Below are 25378 nucleotides of genomic sequence, written 5' to 3' on the forward strand. Positions count from 1 at the left end.
AGCAAAGACTAGCTTTTTCAAAAATAAATTTGCATCCTGTAGCACAAACTCCAAAACGTTCTGGGACACTGTAAAGTCCATGGAGAATAAGAGCACCTCCTCCCAGCTGCCCACTGCTCTGAGGCTAGGAAACACTGTCACCACCAATAAATCTACGATAATCGAGAATTTCAATCAGCATTTTTCTACGGCTGGCCATAATTTCCACCTGGCTACCCCTACCCCGGTTAACAGCTCTGCACCCCCCACAGCAACAAGCCTCCCCATGTCTTCTTCACCCAAATCCTGATAGCTGATGTTCTGAAAGAGCTGCAAAATCTGGACTCCTTCAAATCATTAGTTCTTGACCATCTGGACCGTCTCTTTCTAAAATTATCCGCCGCAATTGTTGCAACCCCTATTACTAGCCTGTTCAACCTCCCTTTTGTATTGTCGGAGATCCTTAAAGATTGGAACGCTGCTGCGGTCATCCCCCTCTTCAAAGGGGGACACTCTAGAACCAAACTGTTACAGACCTATGTTCTATCCTACCCTGCCTTTCTAAAATCTTCGAAAACCAAATTAACAAACAGATCACCGACCATTTCGAATCCTACCGTACCTTCTCCGCTATGCAATCTGGTTTCCGAGCTGGTCATGGGTGCACCTCAGCCACGCTCAAGGTCCTAAACGATATCATAACCGCCATCGATAAAAGACAATACTGTGCAGCCGTCTTCATCGACCTGGCCAAGAATTTCGACTCTGTCAATCACCATATTCTTATCGGCAGACTCAACAGCCTTGGTTTCTCAAACGACTGCCTCGCCTGGTTCACCAACTACTTCTCAGATAGAGTTCAGTGTGTCAAATCGGAGTGCCTGTTGTCCAGACCTCTGGCAGTCTATGGGGGTGCCACAGGGTTCAATTCTTGGGCGACTCTTTTCTCTGTACACATCAATGATGTTGCTCTCGCTGCTGGTGATTCTCTGATCCACCTCTATGCAGACGACACCATTCTGTATACTTCTGGCCCTTCTTTGGACACTGTTAACAAACCTCCAGACGAGCTTCAATGCCATACAACACTCCTTCCGTGGCCTCCAACTGCTAGTAAATGCAAGTAAAACTAAATGCATGCTCTTCAACCGATCGCTGCCGCACCTGCCCGCCCGTCTAGCATCACTACTCTGGACGGTTCTGACTTAGAATATGTGGACAACTACAAATACCTAGGTGTCTGGTTAGACTGTAAACTCTCCTTCCAGACTCACATTAAGCATCTCTAATCCAAAATTAAATCTAGAATCGGCTTCCTATTTCACAAAACAAAGCATCCTTTACTCATGCTGCCAAATATACCCTCGTAAAACAGACTATCCTACCAATCCTTGACTTTGGCGATGTCATTTACAAAATAGCCTCCAACACTCTACTCAGCAAATTGGATGCAGTCTATCACAGTGCCATCCGTTTTGCCACCAAAGCCCCATATGCTACCCACCACTGCGACCTGTATGCTCTCGTTGGCTGGAGCTCACTTCATATTCGGCGCCAAACCCACTGGCTCCAGGTCATCTATAAGTCTTTGTTAGGTAAAACCCTGCCTTATCTCAGCTCACTGGTCACCATAGCAGCACCCACCCGTACCAACTCCTCCTTTGGCCGCCTTTCCTTCCAATTCTATGCTGCCAATGACTGTAACGAATTGCAAAAATCACTGAAGCTGGAGTCTTATATCTCCCTCACTAACTTCAAGTATCAGCTGTCAGAGCAGCTTATCGATCATTACACCTGTACACAGCCCATCTGTAATTAGCCCACCCAACTACCTCATCCCCATATTATATATATATATATATATATATATATATATATATATATATTTTTTTTACCCTTTGGACCCCAGTATCTCTACTTGCACATTCATCTTCTGCAAATCTATCACTCCAGTGTTAATTGCTAAATTGTAATTATTTCGCCACTACGGCCTATTTATTGCCTTACCGCCCTAATCTTACCACATTTGCACACACTGTATATGGATTTTCTATTGTGTTATGTGTAACTCTGTGTAATGTGTAACTCTGTGTTGTTTGTGTCGCACTGCTTTGCTTTATCTTGGCCAGGTCGCAGTTGTAAATGAGAACTTGTTCTCAACTGGCCTGGTTAAATAAACATGAAATAAAAAAATGCACTGTGTACTATGCAATGCACATATTGTTAGTTCTCCTAACTTCTTTAAAAAAACATACTTTCTCTTCTGACAATTCTATGCACTACACATCATTCTGCTCATGTATTTCCACTGCAATCAAATACAAGTCAATAACGTTAGATCTCATTGATGTTGAGTGGGTCCCTTATGGAGATGACTCATGCTGTAAATTAATCTAAATACGATAGGGACAAGCAAACACAAAACCAGGCCTTAAAGTGATTTTTATTTAAGAGCAATCGTGTTTGACAAATGGGATTCAGATGGAAGAGAAAGAGCACAGAACTTCAAAACCAGGAGTGCATGACATAACTTTTATTGGATATCTGTCTGAAGTGAAATGGCTTCGTTTCTGCTTGAATGAAGAGACCGGCTGAGTAAGAAGAAAACAACACAAATAAACTATATTTAAAAGATGAGCCGAAAAGTAGGATCCATTGAACCACCAGTAATGCTCTTACATCCAGCCAGCTGCAATGATACACTACTCTATGACCCATGAGGTCATGACTCATGTAAACAATGTGTTTGTGGGACAACATAAGGCTTACCTGTTGTGGGACGATCTGTTCAGAGGAGGCGCTGAGACTGATAGCAAACACATGATCCCTGTAAGAGGTCAAAGGTCAGAAACATTTGAAGATGTCTCCTCTCTGCCCTGAAACCCAATCCCACCACACCACACCCAAGCTGCCTGTTCTTAGCCTAAATTAGATTGATTAGGGTCAGTCACACAGTTCTTTAACGCAGGCTTATTGATGTAGAATGGCTTCTTGCTGAGCCTGAGGAACCGTTTACATAATAAACCTACTGTATGACAATATGAACGTAACGGGAGCTATCCAATATGGTTGACTGATACAATGACAGAAATACTACAAAGGGATTCAATGAAGAGTAGTCAATACAGGGTTAATGTAAGGCAGTCCAGTGCATTGAAGATGAGTGAACAATACTGAGAGGCGTGTTGACTGACCTGGCTGCGATGTAGAGCATGTGGTTGATCCGGAGCATCCTCTGGAAGTCCAGGCCCAGTCGTACTGTATCGTTGTCCGACATGAGGCCATGGAAGCTTGGGTACAGGTATGAGTCTGCATGGGGAGGGGGAAAGAGTAGTAAGCTCAGTTCAGTGACAGTGTTAATCCGGGGGAAAAAATCTCCATAACGACAAACCAAGCACTAAAGAAATCAAGGGAGTGAATCTGAAAATAAGGTGTATTCAAGCACAAAAATAAAGATTGTTTGAGGGAGTACAAGAGAGAGAAAATAGGTTGTTGACTTGATAAAACCCTCTGATTCCAGTATGCTTTCTCAGTTTCTATTTTGCATGCTTTTCTTTTGCCCCACATTTGCTGCAGATGCCCAGCTTGCAATTTGTTCTAACTGTCATGTGGTTGTTAATGTGGGATATCCCATGACTCTGTGCTGTGCTGCTAGAGATAATACACTTAACTGTGTAAATTAAGAGGGGGGAGCGGGAAGCATCTCTAGACCCTAAGTATATCACAAGAGCTATACAAAACAAAAACACTGCAACAATTGGGACATGCTTAAACCACCTGACCAAGTCCGAAAGCAATGGGACTCCCGAAATCTTCCTCAGATTATTACCAAACACCCCAAAAAATGCTACTCTCCTCGATGTTATCCCCACAAATAATCCTGATCGGTATCAGTCTGGTGTTTTCTGTATTGACCTTAGTGATCACTGTTTTACAGCCTGCGTTCGTAATGGCTGCTCAGTGAAACAACCTGTCCTGATTTGTCAAAACTTTAGTGAGAAAGCCTTCCTTCATGAACTGGCCTCTGTAAATTGTATAGAATCAGCTTGATCCCCTCTGTCGAAGACACTTGGATCTTCTTTTTTGATATTTTCAGTGGTATTGTTAACAAACACGCCCACATAATGAAAATTAGAATTATAAACAGGTTCAGCTCCTGGTTTGACCGTGATCTTTCAGAGTTATTCCACCTCAAGAATTGCATTTGGAGAAAGGCTCGGCACACACATACTCAGGCTGACTGACTCTCGTTCAGGCAAATGAGGAATAAGTGCACTCAGGCTATACGGAAGGCCAAAGTTAGTTACTTTAAGGAGCAGTTCTATCTCTGTGGGTCTAACCCCAAGAAGTTCAGGTAAACGGTTAAAGACCTGGGGAATAAAACCTCCCCCTCACAGCTGCCCATTTCCCTTAATGTTGATGATGTGGTTGTTACTGACAAGAAGCACATGGCTGAGCTCTTTAAATCACCACTTCATTAAGTCAGGATTCCTATTTGACTCAGCCATGCCTTCTTGCCCATCCAACATTTCTTCATCTCCCACCCCATCTAATGCGACTAGCCCCGATATTCCTCCCTCTTTTTCCCCTGCCCCGCTACAAAGTTTCTCCCTGCAGGTGGTCACTAAGTGCTAAAGGTGCTAAAGGAGCTCCTTAAACTTCATCCCCACATCTGGGTCAGATGGTTTAGACCCTTTCTTCTTTAAGGTTGCTGCCCCTATCGTCGCCAAGCCTATCTCTGACCTTTTTAACCTCTCTCTCCTCTCTGGGGAGGTTCCCATTGCTTGGAAGGCAGCCACGGTTCGTCCTTTATTTAACCTGTCTAGGATGAGGGTGCCGCTAGTGGCACTCCCCCCCCACCCCCACTGAAAAACCAGTGCCGCGAAATTCAAATATATATTTTTTTTTAAATAGTTAACTTTCACACATTAAAGTCCAATACAGCTAATGAAAGACACTGATCTTGTGAATCCAGCCAACATGTCCGATTTTTAAAATGTTTTACAGGGAAGACACAATATGTAAAGATGTACATCTATTACCTAAAAACACATTAGCATAATCCACCATCTTTTATTTGTCCACCAACACCAGTAGCTATCACCAATTCGGCTAAACTAAGATATTTATAGCCCCTAACCAAGAAAAAAACTCATCAGATGACAGTCTGATAACATATTTATGGTATGGGATAGGTTTTGTTAGAAAAATGTGCATATTTCAGGTAGATGGCATAGGTTACAATTGCACCCACCGTCACAAATGGACTAGAATAACTACATAGAGCAACGTGTTTACCTACTTACTAATCATCAAACATTTCGTAAAAATACACAGCATACACTAATCGAAAGACACAGATCCTGTGAATACAGACAATATTTCAGATTTTCTAAGTGTCTTACAGCGAAAACACAATAAATCGTTATATTAGCATAGCACAGGTGCAAACATTACCCCAGCATTAATTCTAGCCAAAGTGAGCGATAACGTCAACATCGCCAAAATATATAATTTTTTTCACTAACCTTCTCAGAATTCTTCAGATGACACCCCTGTAACATCACATTACAACATGCATATACAGTTTGTTCGAAAATGTGCATATTTAGCCACCAAAATCATGGTTAGACAATGGGGAAAGTAGCCCAGCTGGTGAGAAAATGTCCGTGCGCCATATTAGACAGTGATCTACTCCTATACATAAATACTCATAAACGTGACTAAAAAATATAGGGTGGACATCGATTGATAGACAATTTAATTCTTAATACAATCGCGGAATTACATTTTTTAAATTATCCTTACTTTTCAATACAGTTTGCGCCAAGCGAAGCTACGTCAAAAAACATGGCGTCCTAAGCCACTAACATTTTTCGACAGAAACACGATTTATCATAATAAAAATGTCCTACTTTGAGCTGTTCTTCCATCAGTATCTTGGGCAAAGGATCCTTTCTTGGGTCTAATCGTCTTTTGGTGGAAAGCTGTCCTCTTGCCATGTGGAAATGCCAACTGCGTTCAGCATGAACTGGAAGCGTGCCCGGCGATTCACAGCGTTTCAGAAATAAATGTCCCAAAATCGCACTAAACGGATATAAATTGCTATAAAACGCTTTAAATTAACTACCTTATGATGTTTTTAACTCCTATAACGAGTCTTAACATGACCGGAGAAAGATTACTCCCAACACTAATGCTTGGAACAGGTGCGGGTCGGTGTCCTCCACTCACGTGACGCACCAATAAAAGAGTTGCTAGCTACAGGGTTTTTTAATTTATAGTGCCTGTGAACGCGCAATCGACCCCATTCAAATCGTCATCACGTAAAGGCATCCAGGGGAAGACGTAAGCAGTGTCCGCATACTCATAGCAATAACTGTGGCCTTTTAACTGACTCCAGATCAGGGGCCAAAATTTCTGAAATCTGACTCCATGTCAGGGAAATTGCTGTAGAATGGGTTCTGTTCCACTTAGAGACAAAATTTCAACTCCTATAGAAACTATAGACTGTTTTCTATCCAATAATAATAATAATATGCATATTGTACGATCAAGAATTTTGTGGGAAGCCGTTTCAAAAATTACACGATTAGCATAAATAGTGACAACAGCGCCCCCATCCTCAACAGGTTAAAGGGTGAGAACAAGCTGATCCTAACTGTTATAGGCCTCTTTCTATTTTTCCTTGTTTATCCTGTTGGGGATGGGGGCGCTGTTTAGACTATTTATGCTAATGTGGCTAATTTTTTAAACGGCTTCCCACAAAATCCTTGATCGTACAATATGCATATTATTATTATTATTGGATAGAAAACAGTCTATAGTTTCTATAGGAGTTGAAATTTTGTCTCTAAGTGGAACAGAGCCCATTCTACAGCAATTTCCCTGACATGGAGTCAGATTTGAGAAACGTTGGCCACTTTTCTGAAGTCATTTAAACGGGCACTGTCGTTGCTATGACTATACGGACACTTCTTACGTCTTCCCCTGGATGCCTTTACGTGATGACGATTCCAACGGGCTCGATTGCTCGTTCACAGGCCCTACAAATGAAAAAAACCTTTAGCTAGCAAGTCTTTTCTTGCTGCGTAACGCGCGTGGAAGACACCGACCCTCTCCTGTTCCAAGCGTTAGTTTAGCCTGTTATATTTCTCCGGTCATCTTTTCACTCGTTATAGGAGTTACAAACATCACAAAGTAGTTAATTTAAAGCGTTTTATAGCAATTTATATCCGTTTAGTGCGATTTTGGGACATTTATTTTTGCAACGATGTGAAAAGTTGGTCACGCTTTTCAGTTCATCCCGAACGTAGTTGACATTTCCACATGGCAAGAGGACAGCTTTCCACCAAAAGACGATTTCTCCCAAGAAAGGATCCTTTGCCCAAGATACTGATGGAAGAACAGCTCAAGGTAGGACATTTTTATTATGATAAATCGTGTTTCTGTCGAAACATTTTAGTGGCTTAGGACGCCATGTTTTTTGACGTAGCTTCGCTTGGCGCAAACTGTATTGAAAAGTAAGGATAAATTAAAAAATGTAATAACGCAATTGTATTAAGAATTAAATTGTCTATCAATCCCTGTCCACCCTATATTTTTTAGTCACGTTTATGAGTATTTATGTATAAGAGTAGATCACTGTCTAAGTGGCGCAAGGACGTTTTCTTTACCAGCTTGTCTACATTTCACATTGTCTAACCATGATTTTGGTGGCTAAATATAAACATTTTCGATCAAACTGTATATGCATGTTGTAATGTGATGTTACAGGAGTGTCATCGGAAGAATTCTGAGAAGGTTAGTGAAAAAATTAATATCTTTTGGCGATGTTGACTTTTATCGCTCACTTTGGCTAGAATCAATGCTGGGCTGCTAATTGCTATGTGCTAAGCTAATATAACGATTTATTGTGTTTTCGCTGTAAGACACTTAGAAAATCTGAAATATTGTCTGTATTCACAGGATCTGTGTCTTTCGATTCGTGTATGCTGTGTATTTTTACGAAATGTTTGATGATTAGTAGTTAGGTAAACACGTTGCTCATTGTAATTATTCTAGTCCATTTGTGATGGTGGGTGCAATTGTAAACTATGCCATCTACCTGAAATATGCACTTTTTTCTAACAAAACCTATCCCATACCATAAATATGTTATCAGACTGTCATCTAATGAGTTTTTTTGTTGGTTAGAGGCTATAAATATCTTAGTTTAGCCGAATTGGTGATGGCTACTGGTGTTGGTGGACAAATAAAAGATGGTGGAATATGCTAATGTGTTTTTAGGTAATAGATGTACATCTTTACATATTGTGTCTTCCCTGTAAAACATTTTAAAAATCGGAAATGTTGACTGGATTCATAAGATCTGTGTCTTTCATTAGCTGTATTGGACTTTAATGTGTGAAAGTTAAATATTTTAAAAAAATATTTTTTTTGAATTTCGCGGCACTGGTTTTTCAGTGGGGGGGGGGGGGGAGTGCCGCTAGCGGCACGCTGATCCTAGACAGGTTAAGAAAAGTGTTGGGATTTTTTTTTAAATAATCAACTGGTATGCAATCTGGTATGCAATCTGGTTTCCGCTCAGGTTATAGTTGTGTCACTGCAACCTTAAAGGTCCTCAATGATGTCACCATTGCCCTTGATTTTAAGAAATGTTGTGCTGCTATTTTTATTGACTTGGCCAAAGCTTTTGATACGATAGACCATTCCATTCTTGTGGGCCGGCTAAAGAGATCTGGTGTCTCTGAGGGGTCTTTGGCCTGGTTTGCTAACTACCTCTCTCAAAGAGTACAGTGTATAAAGTCAGAACATTTGCTGTCTCAGCCACTGCCTGTCACCAAGGGAGTACCCCAAGGCTCAATCCTAGGCCCCACTCTCTTCTCAATTTACATCAACAAGATAGCTCAGGCAGTAGGAAGTGCTCTCATCCACTTACATGCAGATGATACAGTCTTATACTCAGCTGGCCCCTCCCCGGATGTTGTGTTAAATGCTCTACAACAAAGTTTTCTTATTGTTCAACAAGATTTCTCTGCCCTTAACCTTGTTCGGAACACCTCCAAAACAAAGGTAATGTGGTCTGGAAGAAGAATGTCCCTCTCCCCACAGGTATGATTACTACCTCTGATGGTTTAGAGCTTGAGGTAGTCACCTCATTCAAGTACGTGGGAGTATGGCTAGACGGTACACTGTCCTTCTCTCAGCACATATCAAAGCTGCAGGCTAAAGTTAAATCTAGACTTGGTTTCCTCTATCGTAATTGCTCCTCTCTCACCCCAGCTGCCAAACTAACTGGTTCAGATGACCATCCTACCCATTCTAAATTACGGAGACGTAATTTATAGATCGGCAGGTAAGGGTGCTCTCGAGCGGCTAGATGTCCTTTACCATTCGGCCATCAGATTCGCCACCAATGCTCCTTATAGGACACATCACTGCACTCTATACTCCTCTATAAACTGGTCATCTCTGTATACCCGTCGCAAGACTCACTGGTTGATGCTTATTTATAAAACCCTTTTAGGCCTCACTCCCCCCCTATCTGAGATATCTACTGCAGCCCTCATCCTCCACATACAACACCCGTTCTGCCAGTCACATTCTGTTAAAGGTCCCCAAAGCACACACATCCCTGGGTCGCATCTTTTCAGTTCGCTGCAGCTAGCGACTGGAACGAGTTGCAACAAACACTCAAACTGGACAGTTTTATCTCAATCTTTTCATTCAAAGACTCAATCATGGACACTCTTACTGACAGTTGTTGCTGCTTTGCGTGATGTAAGGTTGTCTCTACCTTCTTGCCCTTTGCGCTGTTGTCTGTGCCCAATAATGTTTGTACCATGTTTTGTGCTGCTACCATGTTGTGTTGCTATCATGTTGTTGACATGTTGTGTTGCTACCATGCTGTGTTGTCAGGTGTTGCTGCCATGCTATGTTGTCGTAGTTCTCTCTTTATGTAGTGTTGTCTCTCTTGTCGTGATGTGTGTTTGGTCATATATTTATTATAATTTTTAAAATCCCAGCAGCCGTCCCCGCAGAAGGCCTAATGCAAATCAGAAATTGTTCTTAACTGAGTTGCCTAGCTAAATCAAAATCAATCCGTCGAGGCTGGCCTGTAGACCCCTGGGAAAAATGAGTTCGACACCCCTGGCTTAGGCCTTCCCGTCCAACTTGGCAGTTGTAGCTGAATTAGCAGACCTCTAAAATGGGACCCTATCTGAAATTACAATCTCCTCGAGGGAAGCATCTTTCCCCCAACCAAGCAAGTCCGACTCGACTGTTTAAAGATTTTAACTCGGGGGTGATTGGGTCAAGCAGAGCAGTGATTCGCTGTGGGGCAGAAAGGGAGAGGGATAAGTCCACCCCGGCGACCTCTCGTCCCTTTAATTACTCCTCAGCACTTTCACTTCCTTTAAAGTTTTTGGCGCCACGGAAACCTCTAACCCAGTTCCTCCAATTAGCCTCTGCGAGGGAGATGATTCCGGCGGTGGAGCTGGGCACTGGATGTATTACCATACATAATGGACATCCTGGGGAGTTGTGAGGGGTTCTGACGCCCAGACACCTTCAGACCTGCTGACAAATGGCCCTCATTACACCTGAGATGGGCTCCACATATAGATCTATTAGTGTGGCTATTTGTGCAAATGGTCCACTCCTCCAGATAGATCAATTAAAGCGACAGGCCTCAGTCTCTGTCACCTCTTAAATAAAGGATGGGGCTGGCGACTGTAAACGCCAGGACCTCCTTACCACACCTCCTATCGATTAGGTGCCACTGATGGGCTGTACGTGTGGCCCAATCAGATGTTGTATTATGTCATATAGCTAAAATGTATAGATATTTTATTTCGATAGTGGTAATTATGTATTTGAACAGGGCTGCCCAACCCTCTTCCTGGAGATCTACTGTCCTGTAAGTTTTCAGTTCAACCCTAATTTAGCATATCTGATTCAGCTAGTTAAGGTCTTGTTGAGCAGCTAATAGGTAGAATCAGGTGTGTTAAATTAGGGTTGGATTGAAAACCCACAGGATGGTAGATCTCCAGGAAGAGGGTTGGGCAGCCCTGTATTAGAAGAAGTCATACTATTACTGACGTAGATCTGTAAGACGACTGACAAAATATGTGTACATACAACTGACAAGATGCTGCCCTTTAACGGTACATCAGAACATCATGCCCCCCTGAACAAAGGAGCAACATTGCATCATAACGGGCTTGCACTCACGTTCTCTTCCCACAATGCTGATTGGCTCCAGGTCCTGGGGGAAGGGTGTGACTCCCATGGCCAGGTGAGGTAAGAGGGCTGTGAGGGCTAGAGCCAGGCCCACCTCCAGAAGGGGGAGGGGCCGAGGCGACCCGGGCACCAGCCTCATGTTGGCAGGGGTTCACCACACCTCACCAGAACAGCATGGCCAACAGCGGGCACACCACCACCTAGAAGAGGAGAGAGAGTGAGACACAGGTTAACATAGCTACAACCAACATTAGCTGTACCCATATCTGTTAAAACGGTCACAGGCTAATGTGAATGACTACAACAGCAGCATCGGCTTCATAATGATCACTATAATTCTGCTATCAAGTTCTACAGTAGCTGATGGAACTTTCTGAGTTTGGATGCTAAGCTCTCATTAGCATGCGATGCTCATTGCCAGTGCGGCATTGTGATTGAGTGTTAGCTGAACTGTGATGGCAGTGTGAACACACAGAGAGAGAGAGAGAGAGAGAGAGAGAGCGAGAGAGTGACAGGAACGGAGAGAGAGGTGAGGCCACAAGGGCCCCTGACTGGGACACCTGGCTCATTTACTCCCAGCCTTAAATCTTTCACAGGTGACTTCACACAATTAACCACCGCCCCCACGGGGGAACGCGACTCCCTCTGTCTGCACCAAGACACTAGGCCCAAGGGGAGGCGACAGGTACCCACTTTCACCTAATATACAAAACAAACTATAAATTGTTTGACTAGATGGGAAAAACGAGCGGCTCCTGTAAGAAGGTCAGAAGATTCAAGTTTGAGCAAAGTTTGCTCTCTGCAATATTAATCACTCAGGTAAGCTATGCGTCAGACCTGAATTGTCTCGAAATGCTAATTTCCACATCTGCTTGATTTCTGAGATGAGACCGGGACAGATGGACGCAGATTGCGCAGGGATTTGTTCAACTAAATCTCTAGAATGCTGTGACCTGTGTTTTGGCACCAACTTAATAAGGGCAGCGTGTCCTCTAAGGGTTTCAACTCAGCACAGCCCAGATTGATGTACTGCACCAATGAGATCCTGCCACACAGCTTTTAAATGGGGAGCCGAAAACAAAGTCAACAGAGATATGAACCCCATCAATATTGATAACGGGCTGCCTCATTCTGATTCAGAGGAGACGGTTGCATTTAGCGATGAGGTCAAGCGATGATCACAGTGTCATAAATCGAGGGGAGGCGGTGTATGCTCCTGTTTACTTCATGAATTACCGCCTCCTGCGTGTCCTGCCTGGGCGATATATGAGGACATTACTCCCAATGGATTGACTCACAGGCTTTTCGGCTTCTCAGAGGAGGCAGACAGCTTGAGCAAACAGGATATGATGCGGTGGCTTCCTGTCTGAGCAGGCCAAACACCACTGTCACCGCATCTAACCTGAATCTATCATTGAAGAACTAAGATCTTAGTACATGCTCTGATGGTTGAGCAATGCCATCAAGTTAAAGAGTAGGCTCACATTTATACTGATTATGCAAATGCTTGAGGGATCTTGAAATTTAAAAAAAAAAGTTAGTAAAGTTGCAGTTAAAAACATGCTAAATAAAACTCAATAAAACTATGAAATTATTTGCATAACTGTCTCTCTGCTCTCATGAATATGCATAGACTCGACCAACGATCATAAACATGTAGAGTGCGAAAATCAAAGGTTATGGAGACTGGGCAGAGATCAAATATCGACAAGTGCAGAGTATTTATCCAATGGCTATAAAGCCAGGAAAATGCAAAGATGACTCACAACAAGACAAGCACAGTGCCTGCAGGAGCTTAGGCAAGACAGACCAACAAATGCACTGACCCTACAGACCCTCTGAGGCTTCTGGACCTTCCACAGATTTCCACACAAAGACGCTGAGTGGATGAGCTTCTTGGCGTGTTTATCAGCAGCACCCTGAAGAGTTGCCGTTTCTGTTTATGACGTTCTCCACATGTTGACGAGCCTCACAGCTGGGAATGGATGTGGAGCTTGTGGAAGTGGAAAATGCTATTACGAAGTGCCCAACGTAATCCAATTCAGTCCTAGCTACAGTAATGTAATATAAACCAGCATAAGTCCCTTTGATCTGCTGCATACACTGTTGTCCTGGGGTTCACTTTCAGACGGGTGCTGGTGGTGGGGATTTGGCAAGGAGCCTTTATCTAGGGCTTGATGACAGTGACATGGTAGAAAGAACCCTATCATGTAGACTTGAAACGTACTGTATGTGAGGCACGTCCAGACTTTCATGCTGAGTGAGTGACAGATGTGATGGTAAGCATCACTGCGAGAGCAGGGGCCGATTTCCGCCTCTTTAAAAGACATGCATAGACATTCCACAGTGACAAAGTCAACATCTTTGGAAGTTGCAAAAGGGACATAAACTCAGAGACTCACTATGCTCAATCCCCATAAAGCCAATGGCTTCATTTAACAGTCTTTTAAGATGTGGTTTTACAAATATATTTGGGGCCTGCCTTCAAATTGCCCTGCATGTGGAGCATCTAATGTGTTCATGTTGTTTATCGCCTCAACCCGTAAATTCTTCAGCTTCTTCTCAATGGGATATTTCAATAGCGACAGAGTCATGATCTAAAACCCGATACCAGGATCCAGCTGCTACCGCCACACCGAATGCCGCCCGCCAAAACTTGCCAGGTCACAAACACACCACACCCTCCCCATAAACATGTAAACCATGCAGCACCCTTCAGGAATGTGTTGCTCTCCGTTTTCTTTCTCTAATCAATCGCCTTTTACAGAGTAAATGGGGAGGCAGGCTGATGAGCTGACAGCTGTCGATGGGAAATAAGCCACTGCTTATCCCGACCCACACTCTCTCTCTGTGTTCTGTTTTGGATGGGAGGTGTGGGATCGTTTTGTTTTTAATGAACTGGACTTGTCAAGCCATCTGGGAGATACTGGCAGTTGGGCCTCTTTGTAGGGCAAGGGATTGAGGGCCGCACATTGATTATCTGACATTCATTTGGATTAGACCACAGTGCTGGTTCTGTGGTTTGATGAGATGTCTTCAGTCTGGTGGTTTGAGGGCTTTCACAGCACTGTGCGAAAAGGAAACTTCATGATGAGAAAATGGGAGCCTTTATGAGGGGTGGATTAGACCACAGTGCTGGTTCTGTGGTTTGATGAGATGTCTTCAGTCTGGTGGTTTGAGGGCTTTTCACAGCACTGTGCGAAAAGGAAACTTCATGATGAGAAAATGGGAGCCTTTATGAGGGGTGGATGAGGCCACGGTGTCATCTTTAAAAGGAATCCATTTTATTTCATACATAAACAAGTCAATCTTTATGACCCAGCTTCAGTTTGGCCAGGGACCACTGTTCCATAAAAAGACGCAATTAGATATTAAATGTCAATTTCATCCTCAAATCAACCGCTTTATGCACCTATCTCCTCCAGGGACGTTTATTTTCTGCCAACACCTGTCGTTGAAACTAAATCGAGGCGCATTATCCCAATGCAGACCCACCCCCTCTGACATGCTGTGACCTCACAAACTGAACACCGCTGCCGTTTCACTGGGGGGAGGCGAATCCCTTCATTGTTTTGGATAACAGGGCAATAGCTAGCCAACACCTCTCACCTCCCGCCTCTGTGCCTTGGGATGCCACAGGGCCCCAGAGAAGTAGGAATTGAATGAGTCCACCCCCAGTATACATGGGCCTACATAATGAGGGTGCATGTATCTGGCCATGGACCATTACCCACCCGGGGCTCTGCTGGGGACTATCACATCACCATGGCGATGAGCAGGGACAGGGGGCCAGATAATCTGCCGCAGAATGTGTGTGTGGTCGGAGTGTGAAGGCCTTTGTGGATGTGTGTCTACCTCATTTGGGAAAGGGAACACTGCAATGCCTGTTTAGCTCTCTGACCATGTATCCCCTAGCTGTCGTGACTTCTCTCTGGTCTGTTTACTTTCAGTGATCCAATGATCTTCACAACTCATAGCTGAGGAAGCACATTGTTTATTCAAGACCTCAGGAATTTATTTTCAGAACTTTCTTTTCATTCCGACAAACAAGTTTGACCAACACCTTATACATTTTCTGCTGTGCAAAAACAACTTCATTGGAAGAAAACTCATCCAAGACATGTGTTTTGTGAGTGACCTTGCGCTACAAAAGATCCCGTTGTTAAGAATGGGCAACATCGTCCTTACCCTACTCTCTGAGAGTTCATCTGACTGTCGATATCTGAACACGGTCCCATGATGCACCATCACAAGGCTGATGATTAGCTGCTGCACAGAGACCGTTTTCTAGTCTTACACACAACTCTCCTCTTACCCCGAGACATCCACTCCCCTACAGAGTCCTCACAGTGTGGCAGCACTATATGCAGCTGATGAGTCACATATGGTTTTCAGGAAGTATGATGCTCCTCTTATCACTCTGAATTCTCAACTCTCTGCCTTCGGTAGATTTTGTGTTAGATGCTACTCCCTCAACAAGCCCCTAAACTGCCCAGGGGCAACTCTCTACATGACCCACTCAGACAGAGGAACTTCGCTAATTAGATGTCCAATGGCTAGATAGCACACAGATGCCGATGAGGCAAATTGTAATTGGGATCAAGGAGCATTGGGCAATAATTGGGGAACAGACCCCGCAGGATACGGAGGAGATTTTTATGGGTGACTTTCAGACGACTACTATTGGTGGTGCTAGGAGTTCATCCTACTGTTGCTCGTAAATTAACTTAGTTTAAGCCTGGAGACTTTGAAAGCACCTCTACGAGTTCAACCACATGTAGCAAGGCCAGCAGGCTTCAGGACGTTTATAGCCTCTGCTGGTGTAACTACTTTCACAGTAGTTTTTAAACACTTCTTTATCAGTTACTTCTGAATTCTACTTTCAGTTGGGGCAGGAGTGCAACAATTTTGGATGTCAGGGTCAGAGTTGCAATATTGGCAGGGTTTGACAGGCCAAGTTCTGTGAATGAAGTCAACACTTGATCTAGATGAGGGACAGAAACTTAAACTTGCTGTTGAATAACAACATGTCAGTTGAAGTTGATGGGGAATTTCAGAGGCCCTGTAGTAGTAACATGAGAGCGGCTCAAGGGGGGTCTCAGAAAGCTCTATTAGTATGCCGGGTCAAGAGGGAGTGACGGCTGGCTGCTTTCCTTTTGGCCCCAATAGTCCCTTAGTTCTGGAATTTGCATTTCAAACTGATGGGGGCAGCGTCGTGGAATCTATCCTTATAGTCTTTATCTGAACAGTTGCATGGGCAGGAGGAAAGAGGTTGGGTGAGGGGAGCGGAGATGTGGGGCACCATGGCATCCAGTGCGAGATGTGTCTGTCAGTGGAGGTCAGGACCCTCCCTGCCATCACTGCCACTCAACTTGCCCCAAAGGGATGCTGTGATGCCCTCCTCACCCATTGGATTCAGACAAAGTGACGGGTCGTCCTGTGAGATGGGCCATCTATTGTCACTCTACGTAAGAGTGCTCTACACCTTCCACATGGAAGGGTCCCCACAGATTAAAGCCTGTTTGTCAGCCACGGGCAGCGCATCAAGCCTCCAACTCATCCCCACCAGCTCCTCTCTCTAGTAATGATGTTGAGCTGAATCAAGTTGACAGAGAGAGTCAACTAAAGTTGTACTGTAGGAAGAAGTGATACTGTACAAAGTCAGTGCGAAAACATGTTCAGTAATCCTGGGCTGAAGGCTCTCTAAAAATGAGACAAAGGGAGCATCTAAACATTAGGTTGAAATATCGCATAAATGTTCAAGGACCGAGAGATGTTGACAACTCAAACACACTACAGCAGTGATGCATAGAAAAATAACTGGCACCCATTACTTTCTGTTTACTGGTATCAATCTCTGAGAAAAGTGCCTCTGCCACCAGTCTGGGCCTAAACCTGTAAGGCATCCCGCCACAGTGGGCGAGGTGGCCAGACTTCAAAAAGGGATCTATGCGAGACACAGACACTGAGACGGTCGTCCGATCGATTGGGAGAACCGCTGAGAGCGTCATCCATCGTCTTCGTGTCTACTTGAGATGAAAAAATGCCCCAAAGGCTATCAGCGAGAGAGAGATCAGACACACACTGTCATCCTCTACATGTCTGCCTCGTCTTCATTATTTATTTTTATCTTCAGACAAGCCTTGTAATTCACAGGCAAATCACGCTCTCTCTATCCATCCATCTACAGTATCTATCCATCTACAGTTGAAGTCGGAAGTTTACATACACTTAGGTTGGAGTCATTAAAACTCGTTTTTAAACCATTCCACAAATTTCTTGTTAACAAACTATAGTTTTGGCAAGTCAGATAGTACATCTACTTTGTGCATGACACAAGTAACTTTTCCAACAATTGTTTCACAGACTGATTATTTCACTTAAAATTCACTATATCACAATTCCAGTTGGTCAGAAGTTTATATACACTAAGTTGACAGTGCCTTTAAACAGCTTAGAAAATTCCAGAAAATTATGTTATGGCTTTAGAAGCTTCTGACAGGTTAATTGACATCATTTGAGTCAATTGGAGGTATACCTGTGGATGTATTTCAAGGCCTACCTTCAAACTCAGTGCCTCTTTGCTTGACATCATGGGAAAATCAAAAGAAATCAGCCAAGACCACAGAAAAAAAATTGTAGACCTCCACAAGTCTGGTTCATCCTTGGGAGCAATTTCCAAACTCCTGAAGGTACCACATTCATCTGTATAAACAATAGTACGAAAGTATAAACACCATGGGACCACGCAGCCGTCATACCGCTCCAGAAGGAGACGCGTTCTGTCTCCTAGAGATGAATGTACTTTGGTGCAAAATGTGCAAATCAATCCCAGAACAACAGCAAAGGACCTTGTGAAGATAGAGGAAATGGGTACAAAACAATCTATATCCACAGTAAAACGAGTCCTATATTGACATAACCTGAAAGGCCGCTCAGCAAGGAAGAAGCCATTGCTCCAAAACCACCATAAAAAAAGCCAGACTACGGTTTGCAACTGCACATGAGGACAAAGATCGTACTTTTGGAGAAATGTCCTCTGGTCTGATGAAACAAAAATAGAACTGTTTGGCCATAATGACCATCGTTATGGTTGGAAGAAAAAGGGGGAGGCTTGCAAGCCGAAGAACACCATCCCAACCGTGAAGCACGGGGGTGGCAGCATCATGTTGTGGGGGTGCTTTGCTGCAGGAAGGACTGGTGCACTTCACAAAATAGATGGCATCATGAGGTAGGAAAATGATGTGGATATATTGAAGCAACATCTCAAGACATCGGTCAGGAAGTTAAAGTTTGGTCGCAAATGGGTCTTCCAAATGGACATTGACCCCAAGCATACTTCCAAAGTTGTGGCAAAATGGCTTAAGGACAACAAAGTCAAGGTATTGGAGTGGCCATCACAAAGCCCTGACCTCAATCCCATAGAAGATTTGTGGGCAGAACTGAAAAAGCGTGTGCGAGCAAGGACGCCTACAAACCTGACTCCGTTACACCAGCTCTGTCAAAATTCACCCAACTTATTGTGTGAAGCTTGTGGAAGGCTACCCGAAACATTTGACACAAGTTAAACAATTTAAAGGCAATGCTACCAAATACCAATTGAGTGTATGTAAACTTCTGAGCCACTGGGAATGTGATGAAAGAAATAAAAGCTGAAATAAATCACTCGACTATTATTCTGACATTTCACATTCTTAAAATAAAGTGGTGATCCTAACTGACCTCAGACAGGGAAATTTTACTAGGATTAAATGTCAATAATTGTGATAAACTGAGTTTAAAAAAGGTTTATGTAAACTTCAGACTTCAACTGTATCTATCTATCTATTTTTTATTATTTTATGCCTTTATTTAACCAGGTAGGCTAGTTGAAAACAGGTTCTCATTTGCAACTGCGACCTGGCCAAGATAAAGCAAATCAGTTCGACACATACACAAACACAGAGTTACACATGGAATAAACTAACATACAATCAATAATACAGTAGAAAAATCTATATACAGCATGTGTAAATGAGGTAGGATAAGAGAGGTAAGGCAATAAATAGGCAATGGTGGCAAAGTAATTACAATATAGCAATTAAACACTGGAATGGTAGGATTTGCAGAAGATGAATGTGCAAGTTGAGATACTGGGGTGCAAAGGAGCAAGATAAATAAATACAGTATGGGGATGAGGTAGATTGGATGGGCTATTTACAGGTGCAGTGATCTGTAAGCTGCTCTGACAGCTGGTGCTTAAAGCTAGTGAGGGAGGTAAGAGTCTCCAACTTCAGAGATTTTTGCAGTTCGTTCCAGTCATTGGCAGCAGAGAACTGGAAGGAGAGGCGGCCAAAGGAAGAATTGGCTTTGGAGGTGACCAGTGAGATATACCTGCTGGAGCGCGTGCTACGGGTGGGTGCTGCTATGGTGACCAGTGAGCTGAGATAAGACGGGGCTTTACCTAGCAAAGACTTGTAGATGACCTGGAGCCAGTGGGTTTGGCGACGAGTATGAAGCGAGGGCCAGCCAACGAGATCATACAGGTCGCAGTGGTGGGTAGTATATTGGGCTTTGGTGACAAAACGGATGGCACTGTGATAGACTGCATCCAATTTATTGAGTAGAGTGTTTAAGGCTATTTTGTAAATGACATCGCCGAAGTCGAGGATCAGTAGGATGGTCAGTTTTACGAGTATATGTTTGGCAGCATGAGTGAAGGATGCTTTGTTGCGAAATAGGAAGCCGATTCTAGATTTAATTTTGGATTGGAGATGTTTAACGTGAGTCTGGAAGGAGAGTTTACAGTCTAACCAGACACCTATGTATTTGTAGTTGTCCACATATTCTAAGTCAGAACCGTCCAGAGTAGTGATGCTGGCTGGACGGGCGGGCAGGTGCGGGCAGCGATCGGTTGAAGAGCATGCATTTAGTTTTACTTGCATTTAAGAGCAGTTGGAGGCCATAGAAAAAGAGTTGTATGGCATTGAAGCTCATCTGGAGGTTTGTTAACACAGTGTCCAATGAATGGCCAGAGGTATACTAGAATGGTGTCGTCTGCATAAGAGGTGGATCAAAGAATCACCAGCAGCGAGAGTGACATCATTGATGTATAGAGAGAAGAGAATCGGCCCGAGAATTGAACCCTGTGGCACCCCCATAGAGACTGCCAGAGGTCCGGACAACAGGCCCTTCGATTTGACATACTGAACTCTATCGGAGAAGTAGTTGGTGAACCAAGCGAGGCAATCATTTGAGAAACCAAGGCTGTTGAGTCTGCCAATAAGAATGCTGTGATTGCCTGAGTCTATCTATCATCCATCTACAGTATCCATCCACAGTATCCATCCATCTACATTTTCCATCCATCACACAGTATCCATCCATCACACAGTATCCATCCATCCACAGTATCCATCCATCCACAGTATCCATCCATCACACAGTATCCATCCATCCACAGTATCCATCCATCACACAGTATCCATCCATCCACAGTATCCATCCATCCACAGTATCCATCCATCCATCCACATTATCCATCCATCCATCCACATTATCTATCCATCCATCCATCCATCCAGCTACAGTATCCATCCATCTACAGTATCCATCCATCCATCCATCCATCCATCCATCTACAGTATCCATCCATCTCAATGTTCTTCTACTGTTTCTAGTGTGACATCTTCAGATGAGTGTAACCCCAGGTCACCTCATCAGACCTACTGGCAGGAAAATGCAGATGTCGTTCAAGCTCCCTCCTCGATCCTCCTCGATCCTCCTCCCGTCGTCTCCACCTCATAACTAAAACTGAATGTTATCTACCTCCTCCTCTCAATCTCCCCATCATCAATAATTCAAAGTGTTATTGAGAAACACTACCTGGACCTCTATTGACAGAAACTCAAGCACTGTCATTCCCTCAAGGGCATCATAATTGGATCCTCAAAGTCTGCTGCTAGAGACCCAGGCGGGGGAACAGGAGTCTGTGTTTATGTTTTTTGTTGAGGTGTCATTGTGTGTGTGTGTGTGGTGTGTTTGTTTTTATTATTACATATTTATTTCAGTACTCCAAACCAACTGCCTCCAGAACCAACAGCACACAGCAGGAGCCATCCCGTGCATAGAGTGACTCGGCCGGTCTTAGGACCATTCCCCTCAGGGGTGTTTTAAAAGGTGGGCGGGAAAGTGCTTGGTTATCTAGCACCGTGGAGAAAGGATTGTGGAGGGATTGCAGATGAGTCAGATTGGGAAGGGCAGTGAAGCTCTTTGTCAAACCTGGAGAGGGCAGTTGTTTGGCACAAGTCAAAAGGTGAAGAGAAGTGCATTGCAAGCAGGAGTAACAGCTTTTGGGAAGCTTACAATTCTGAGGAGTTTGATTTCACAAAGCAACTCCCACAGTACATGCTTAAAAATAACAGGCTCACCAGTATGACATACAATTGTATCATAACATGCAGTATATCAACAGCTTTAATATTTCAGTGTTGATGCGGGTGGTAGAACAAAAAAAGATACAGCATTCATAGAGCTAGATTAAAGTTTCAACAATAGCAAAACTGTCAAAAACCTAACTACAGTATTCACACTAAACATCTTCAACGACAAAGTCAGTGGTATTCAAAGCTTCGCTTTTATGCACAATATTCAAATATGGCAAACTCAACAGTGCTGTCGTGCAGTGTCCTCTCCTCTGACAGGTCAACAATAGGAACAGAGATAGTGCTCCCTCCCACTACGCTTTGTAGACTATAGTACCAGCGGAGCCTATCATTATTTCACCAGAACTGCCGACCGCCCGGAGGGGAGGTGAGAGGCGGGTAGAGGAGAGAGCAGCCAGATGAAGATGCTATTCCCCACACTCCTGCTGGGGAAGATGAAACGCGCTGCACCGATAGAGCGAGGGAGAGTAGAACGGGAGGAGAGGATGAGGTGAATAAGCAGCGCTGTCAGTGCTCATCAGGTTGCTGATCGTTCAGCGTTCTCCAGTGGCTCTTTATTACCACCAAGGGGGGGCAAGCCCTGGACCCTCCTATCACTTAGGACCCCTGAGTTCAGCCTTGGTGGTACAGTACAGAGCAGCAGCGGGGTGGAGATGTGTCTTCCTGCTGGTGCCAGGGCCCCTTGGGTGGGGGTGCAAGCTAATGGGAGGGGCGACCGAGCTAAGTGGCTGGTCTGTCTCCCTGTGATTAGATTTGGGCTCGTTGAGAGAGTGAGAGCGAGAGAGCGAGCAAGGGTGTGTGTGTGTGTGTGTGTGGTGCTGATCCCCCTCATCACACGGCTCTGATTAGGCACTACGGTGGTTCTCTGGCTTGGCAAGCCGTTGTTCTGCTGCCAATGCAGAAAGCGAGCGCCCAAAATAAAGCATATCTATCAGCGCATCGGAGCCAGGCTGATTCTGAAGGACAACAGTAATTATGCTCACTGCAGAGCGATGAAAAATAGGAGAAACAAAGTTTACTGTTATGGCCAACCTTAAACTGTACTGTAGGTTTAAGAACTAAATGTTCTAACATGACGGAAGGAGCAATTCATGAATTAGACAGAGTGTTCTCTGCTAAATGTTTTTCTACGTTTCTATACCATGGCCTTACAAGGAGAGGTATTGAGACTGAGCCCCATAGAAATGGGGTTAATTAAGTAAATCAAATGTTTTAAAACATGTGGAGAGCAACTTTTCTTTACGGCCCTTAATGGTGCTTGAGCTGAGGACTGCTGTGATGATGCGCTCATGACACCTTTGTATCCGTCTTTGTATTTAAGGTGGGGAACAATGAGAGAGTGCGACATCTCTATTAACAGAAAGCTCTTTGATCTCCATCTTTCTCTATGCTCTCCAGCAAATGGAACCTCCCCAGGCACCAATTAGATGGGTGCACTGTTTGCACTTCAATCTCTGCGTTCCAATTCTGAAAGTTGGAAGACACATGAATTATCGATATTGCAGAACTTTTGTTCCCCCCTGATAAAAAAGTAAATTTGGAGTGTCACGGTGTTCCGGAGTTAGGTTTCATTTGCGAGTGAACTTTAGAGGTAGTGAAGGAAGATGAGTAAATTGAGGGGTTTGACTTATCTCAGTCGCATCGTGCCAATTGAATATCTTTCTTTCATTCTGTTTGAAGGACCTGCACCATGTTCGTCAGAGCCATAGATAGCGCCCTTATAACGCAGGACAAGCACACAATGATACATGTGAAAACATGTAGAAAGCAAATAGGCAAGGACTCAGGCGTAACATTAGAGACAGAGTAGTTGTGAAAGGAAGATAAATAGCATCTGCAATCATGCTGCCATCACCCACCAGATCCATGCTTATCACATTACCTGAAAAATTCATTTAAAAAAGGAAGAGTGGGCACACAAGACGGGTTGGTGACAGTAGTATGTTCCGAGCATCTTTAGCAGCCGGCGCACAAAATGGCCGACCTCTTTAATAAATGAATGATTTTCCAATCTGAGAAGTCGATGCTGATGAAGGGACATATAAATCAGGTGAGGAGCGGTGGAGGGGTTCTGGAGAATGCTCCTCGCTGTAATGGTATTATCATGCCTGCGTGCTTCACTGTTCCTGTGGAGATTAAACGCTTTATCCTTGTCTTGGCTACAAACAGTCCCCATTCCCAACATGCATCCCATAATCTAACACCTTCCCATTCAGACCAACCAGGCTGCCTCTCTTAACAGCACCATCACACACCGCCTGAGCAAGAAAGAGAGGGAGCGAGCAAGAGAGAGCATGGGGTTTCAGGGCATCCCTACGTTCGGGGTTATGGACTAGTGGATGAACCTGACATCATTAACGCCTTCTCACAACTGATGACATCATCGAGAGGCATCTCTGAGGCCCCGGGGACTTTTTGCTCCATTTATTTCATGTTATTGCTGTGGCACTTCTTTCTCAGCTCAAGAAAGTCCATGACCATTGGCTACTCATACACAGAATGTGAAGTGAGGCTCTTCTCGGTGTGCTGAAGGCTATATTGTGTCAGTCTGAAGTACTATCAAAATGCTTGGGTTGGTAGCGCAGGCCTGTCTGACTAGACTATGTCCTGGAGACATGTAGTCTAGCCCTGTTGTGCTGAGAAAGAACCAGTCGCTGTAAATGAGGATGATGTCTGTGACCTCGCAGTGCACTGATCTGGAATCAGCCAAGCAATCAATCCTCCCACTCAATCTCAGTTCAGCAGATGTACTGACAGCTCCACACAACATTGAGAGGTTAAGGTGCCAAAACAACAAAAGCTAACAAAACAGGCACACTAGAATAACACCACCTATAATATTTATTTTAGGACATGTTTTATTTGATTTCTGGATAGTGTATTACAGTAAACAATGGATCTCATGACTCTAGCCCAGACCAGAGCTAGAGGTGCACTAGCCCAGACCAGAGCTAGAGGTGCACTAGCCCAGACCAGAGCTAGAGGTGCACTAGACCAGAGCTAGAGGTGCACTAGCCCAGACCAGAGCTAGAGGTGCACTAGACCAGAGCTAGAGGTGCACTAGACCAGAGCTAGAGGTGCACTAGCCCAGACCAGAGCTAGAGGTGCACTAGCCCAGACCAGAGCTAGAGGTGCACTAGACCAGAGCTAGAGGTGCACTAGCCCAGACCAGAGCTAGAGGTGCACTAGACCAGAGCTAGAGGTGCACTAGACCAGAGCTAGAGGTGCACTAGCCCAGACCAGAGCTAGAGGTGCACTAGCCCAGACCAGAGCTAGAAGTGCACTAGACCAGAGCTAGTGTGCACTGGAAGAGAAAGGAGTTATTGAGGAGCAGGACTTCCATACCAGTATCGCGATACTCATTAGTATCGTGGCAAGGAAACAAACCATGAAGAGGATTAAACTTCTTTAGGAAAACAGCCCCAATGTTCAAAACAAACATCATTATGTTGTCATCCAGTCACATTCATATATTTTCCAAGCTACAGCACACAATATTTTACATACAGCAGGATTTTAAAGGACCAAAGAGTTGGGTCTGCTTGCTGTTTTCATTTTTGCCATGGAAAAAAATATGACGATACTGGTATCGTCCCGGCCCTACTATTTAGTAGTCTGTCTGTGTGTGTCTCGGCTGTTAAAGTGAATCTCTGATCACAGTGCAGATATTGTAGATCCTGCTGCTGTTAGGGAGGATAAGCTCTTATCTTTCGGCTAAATCCCAAAAGTCG

At 44.1% G+C, this 25378-nt stretch overlaps 1 protein-coding gene across 4 annotated transcripts in view; it reads right to left on the reverse strand.

Annotated features, from left to right (window-relative positions):
• LOC129837937 (semaphorin-6D-like) overlaps window positions 1–25378 on the reverse strand; it is a 149622-nt gene that overhangs the window by 36148 nt on the left and 88096 nt on the right. For all 4 annotated transcript variants that reach the window (XM_055904522.1, XM_055904524.1, XM_055904523.1 and 1 more), the window contains 3 exons: window positions 11215–11423; window positions 3174–3288; window positions 2749–2806 (listed from right to left, as the gene is read on the reverse strand). In XM_055904522.1, the coding sequence (XP_055760497.1) occupies window positions 2749–2806; window positions 3174–3288; window positions 11215–11362 (321 nt within the window). In that variant the 5' untranslated portion in view covers window positions 11363–11423. The remainder of the gene's footprint in view (window positions 1–2748; window positions 2807–3173; window positions 3289–11214; window positions 11424–25378) is intronic.

The sequence above is a fragment of the Salvelinus fontinalis genome, chromosome 38, assembly GCF_029448725.1.
Source record: "Salvelinus fontinalis isolate EN_2023a chromosome 38, ASM2944872v1, whole genome shotgun sequence".
Lineage (NCBI taxonomy): Eukaryota > Metazoa > Chordata > Actinopteri > Salmoniformes > Salmonidae > Salvelinus > Salvelinus fontinalis.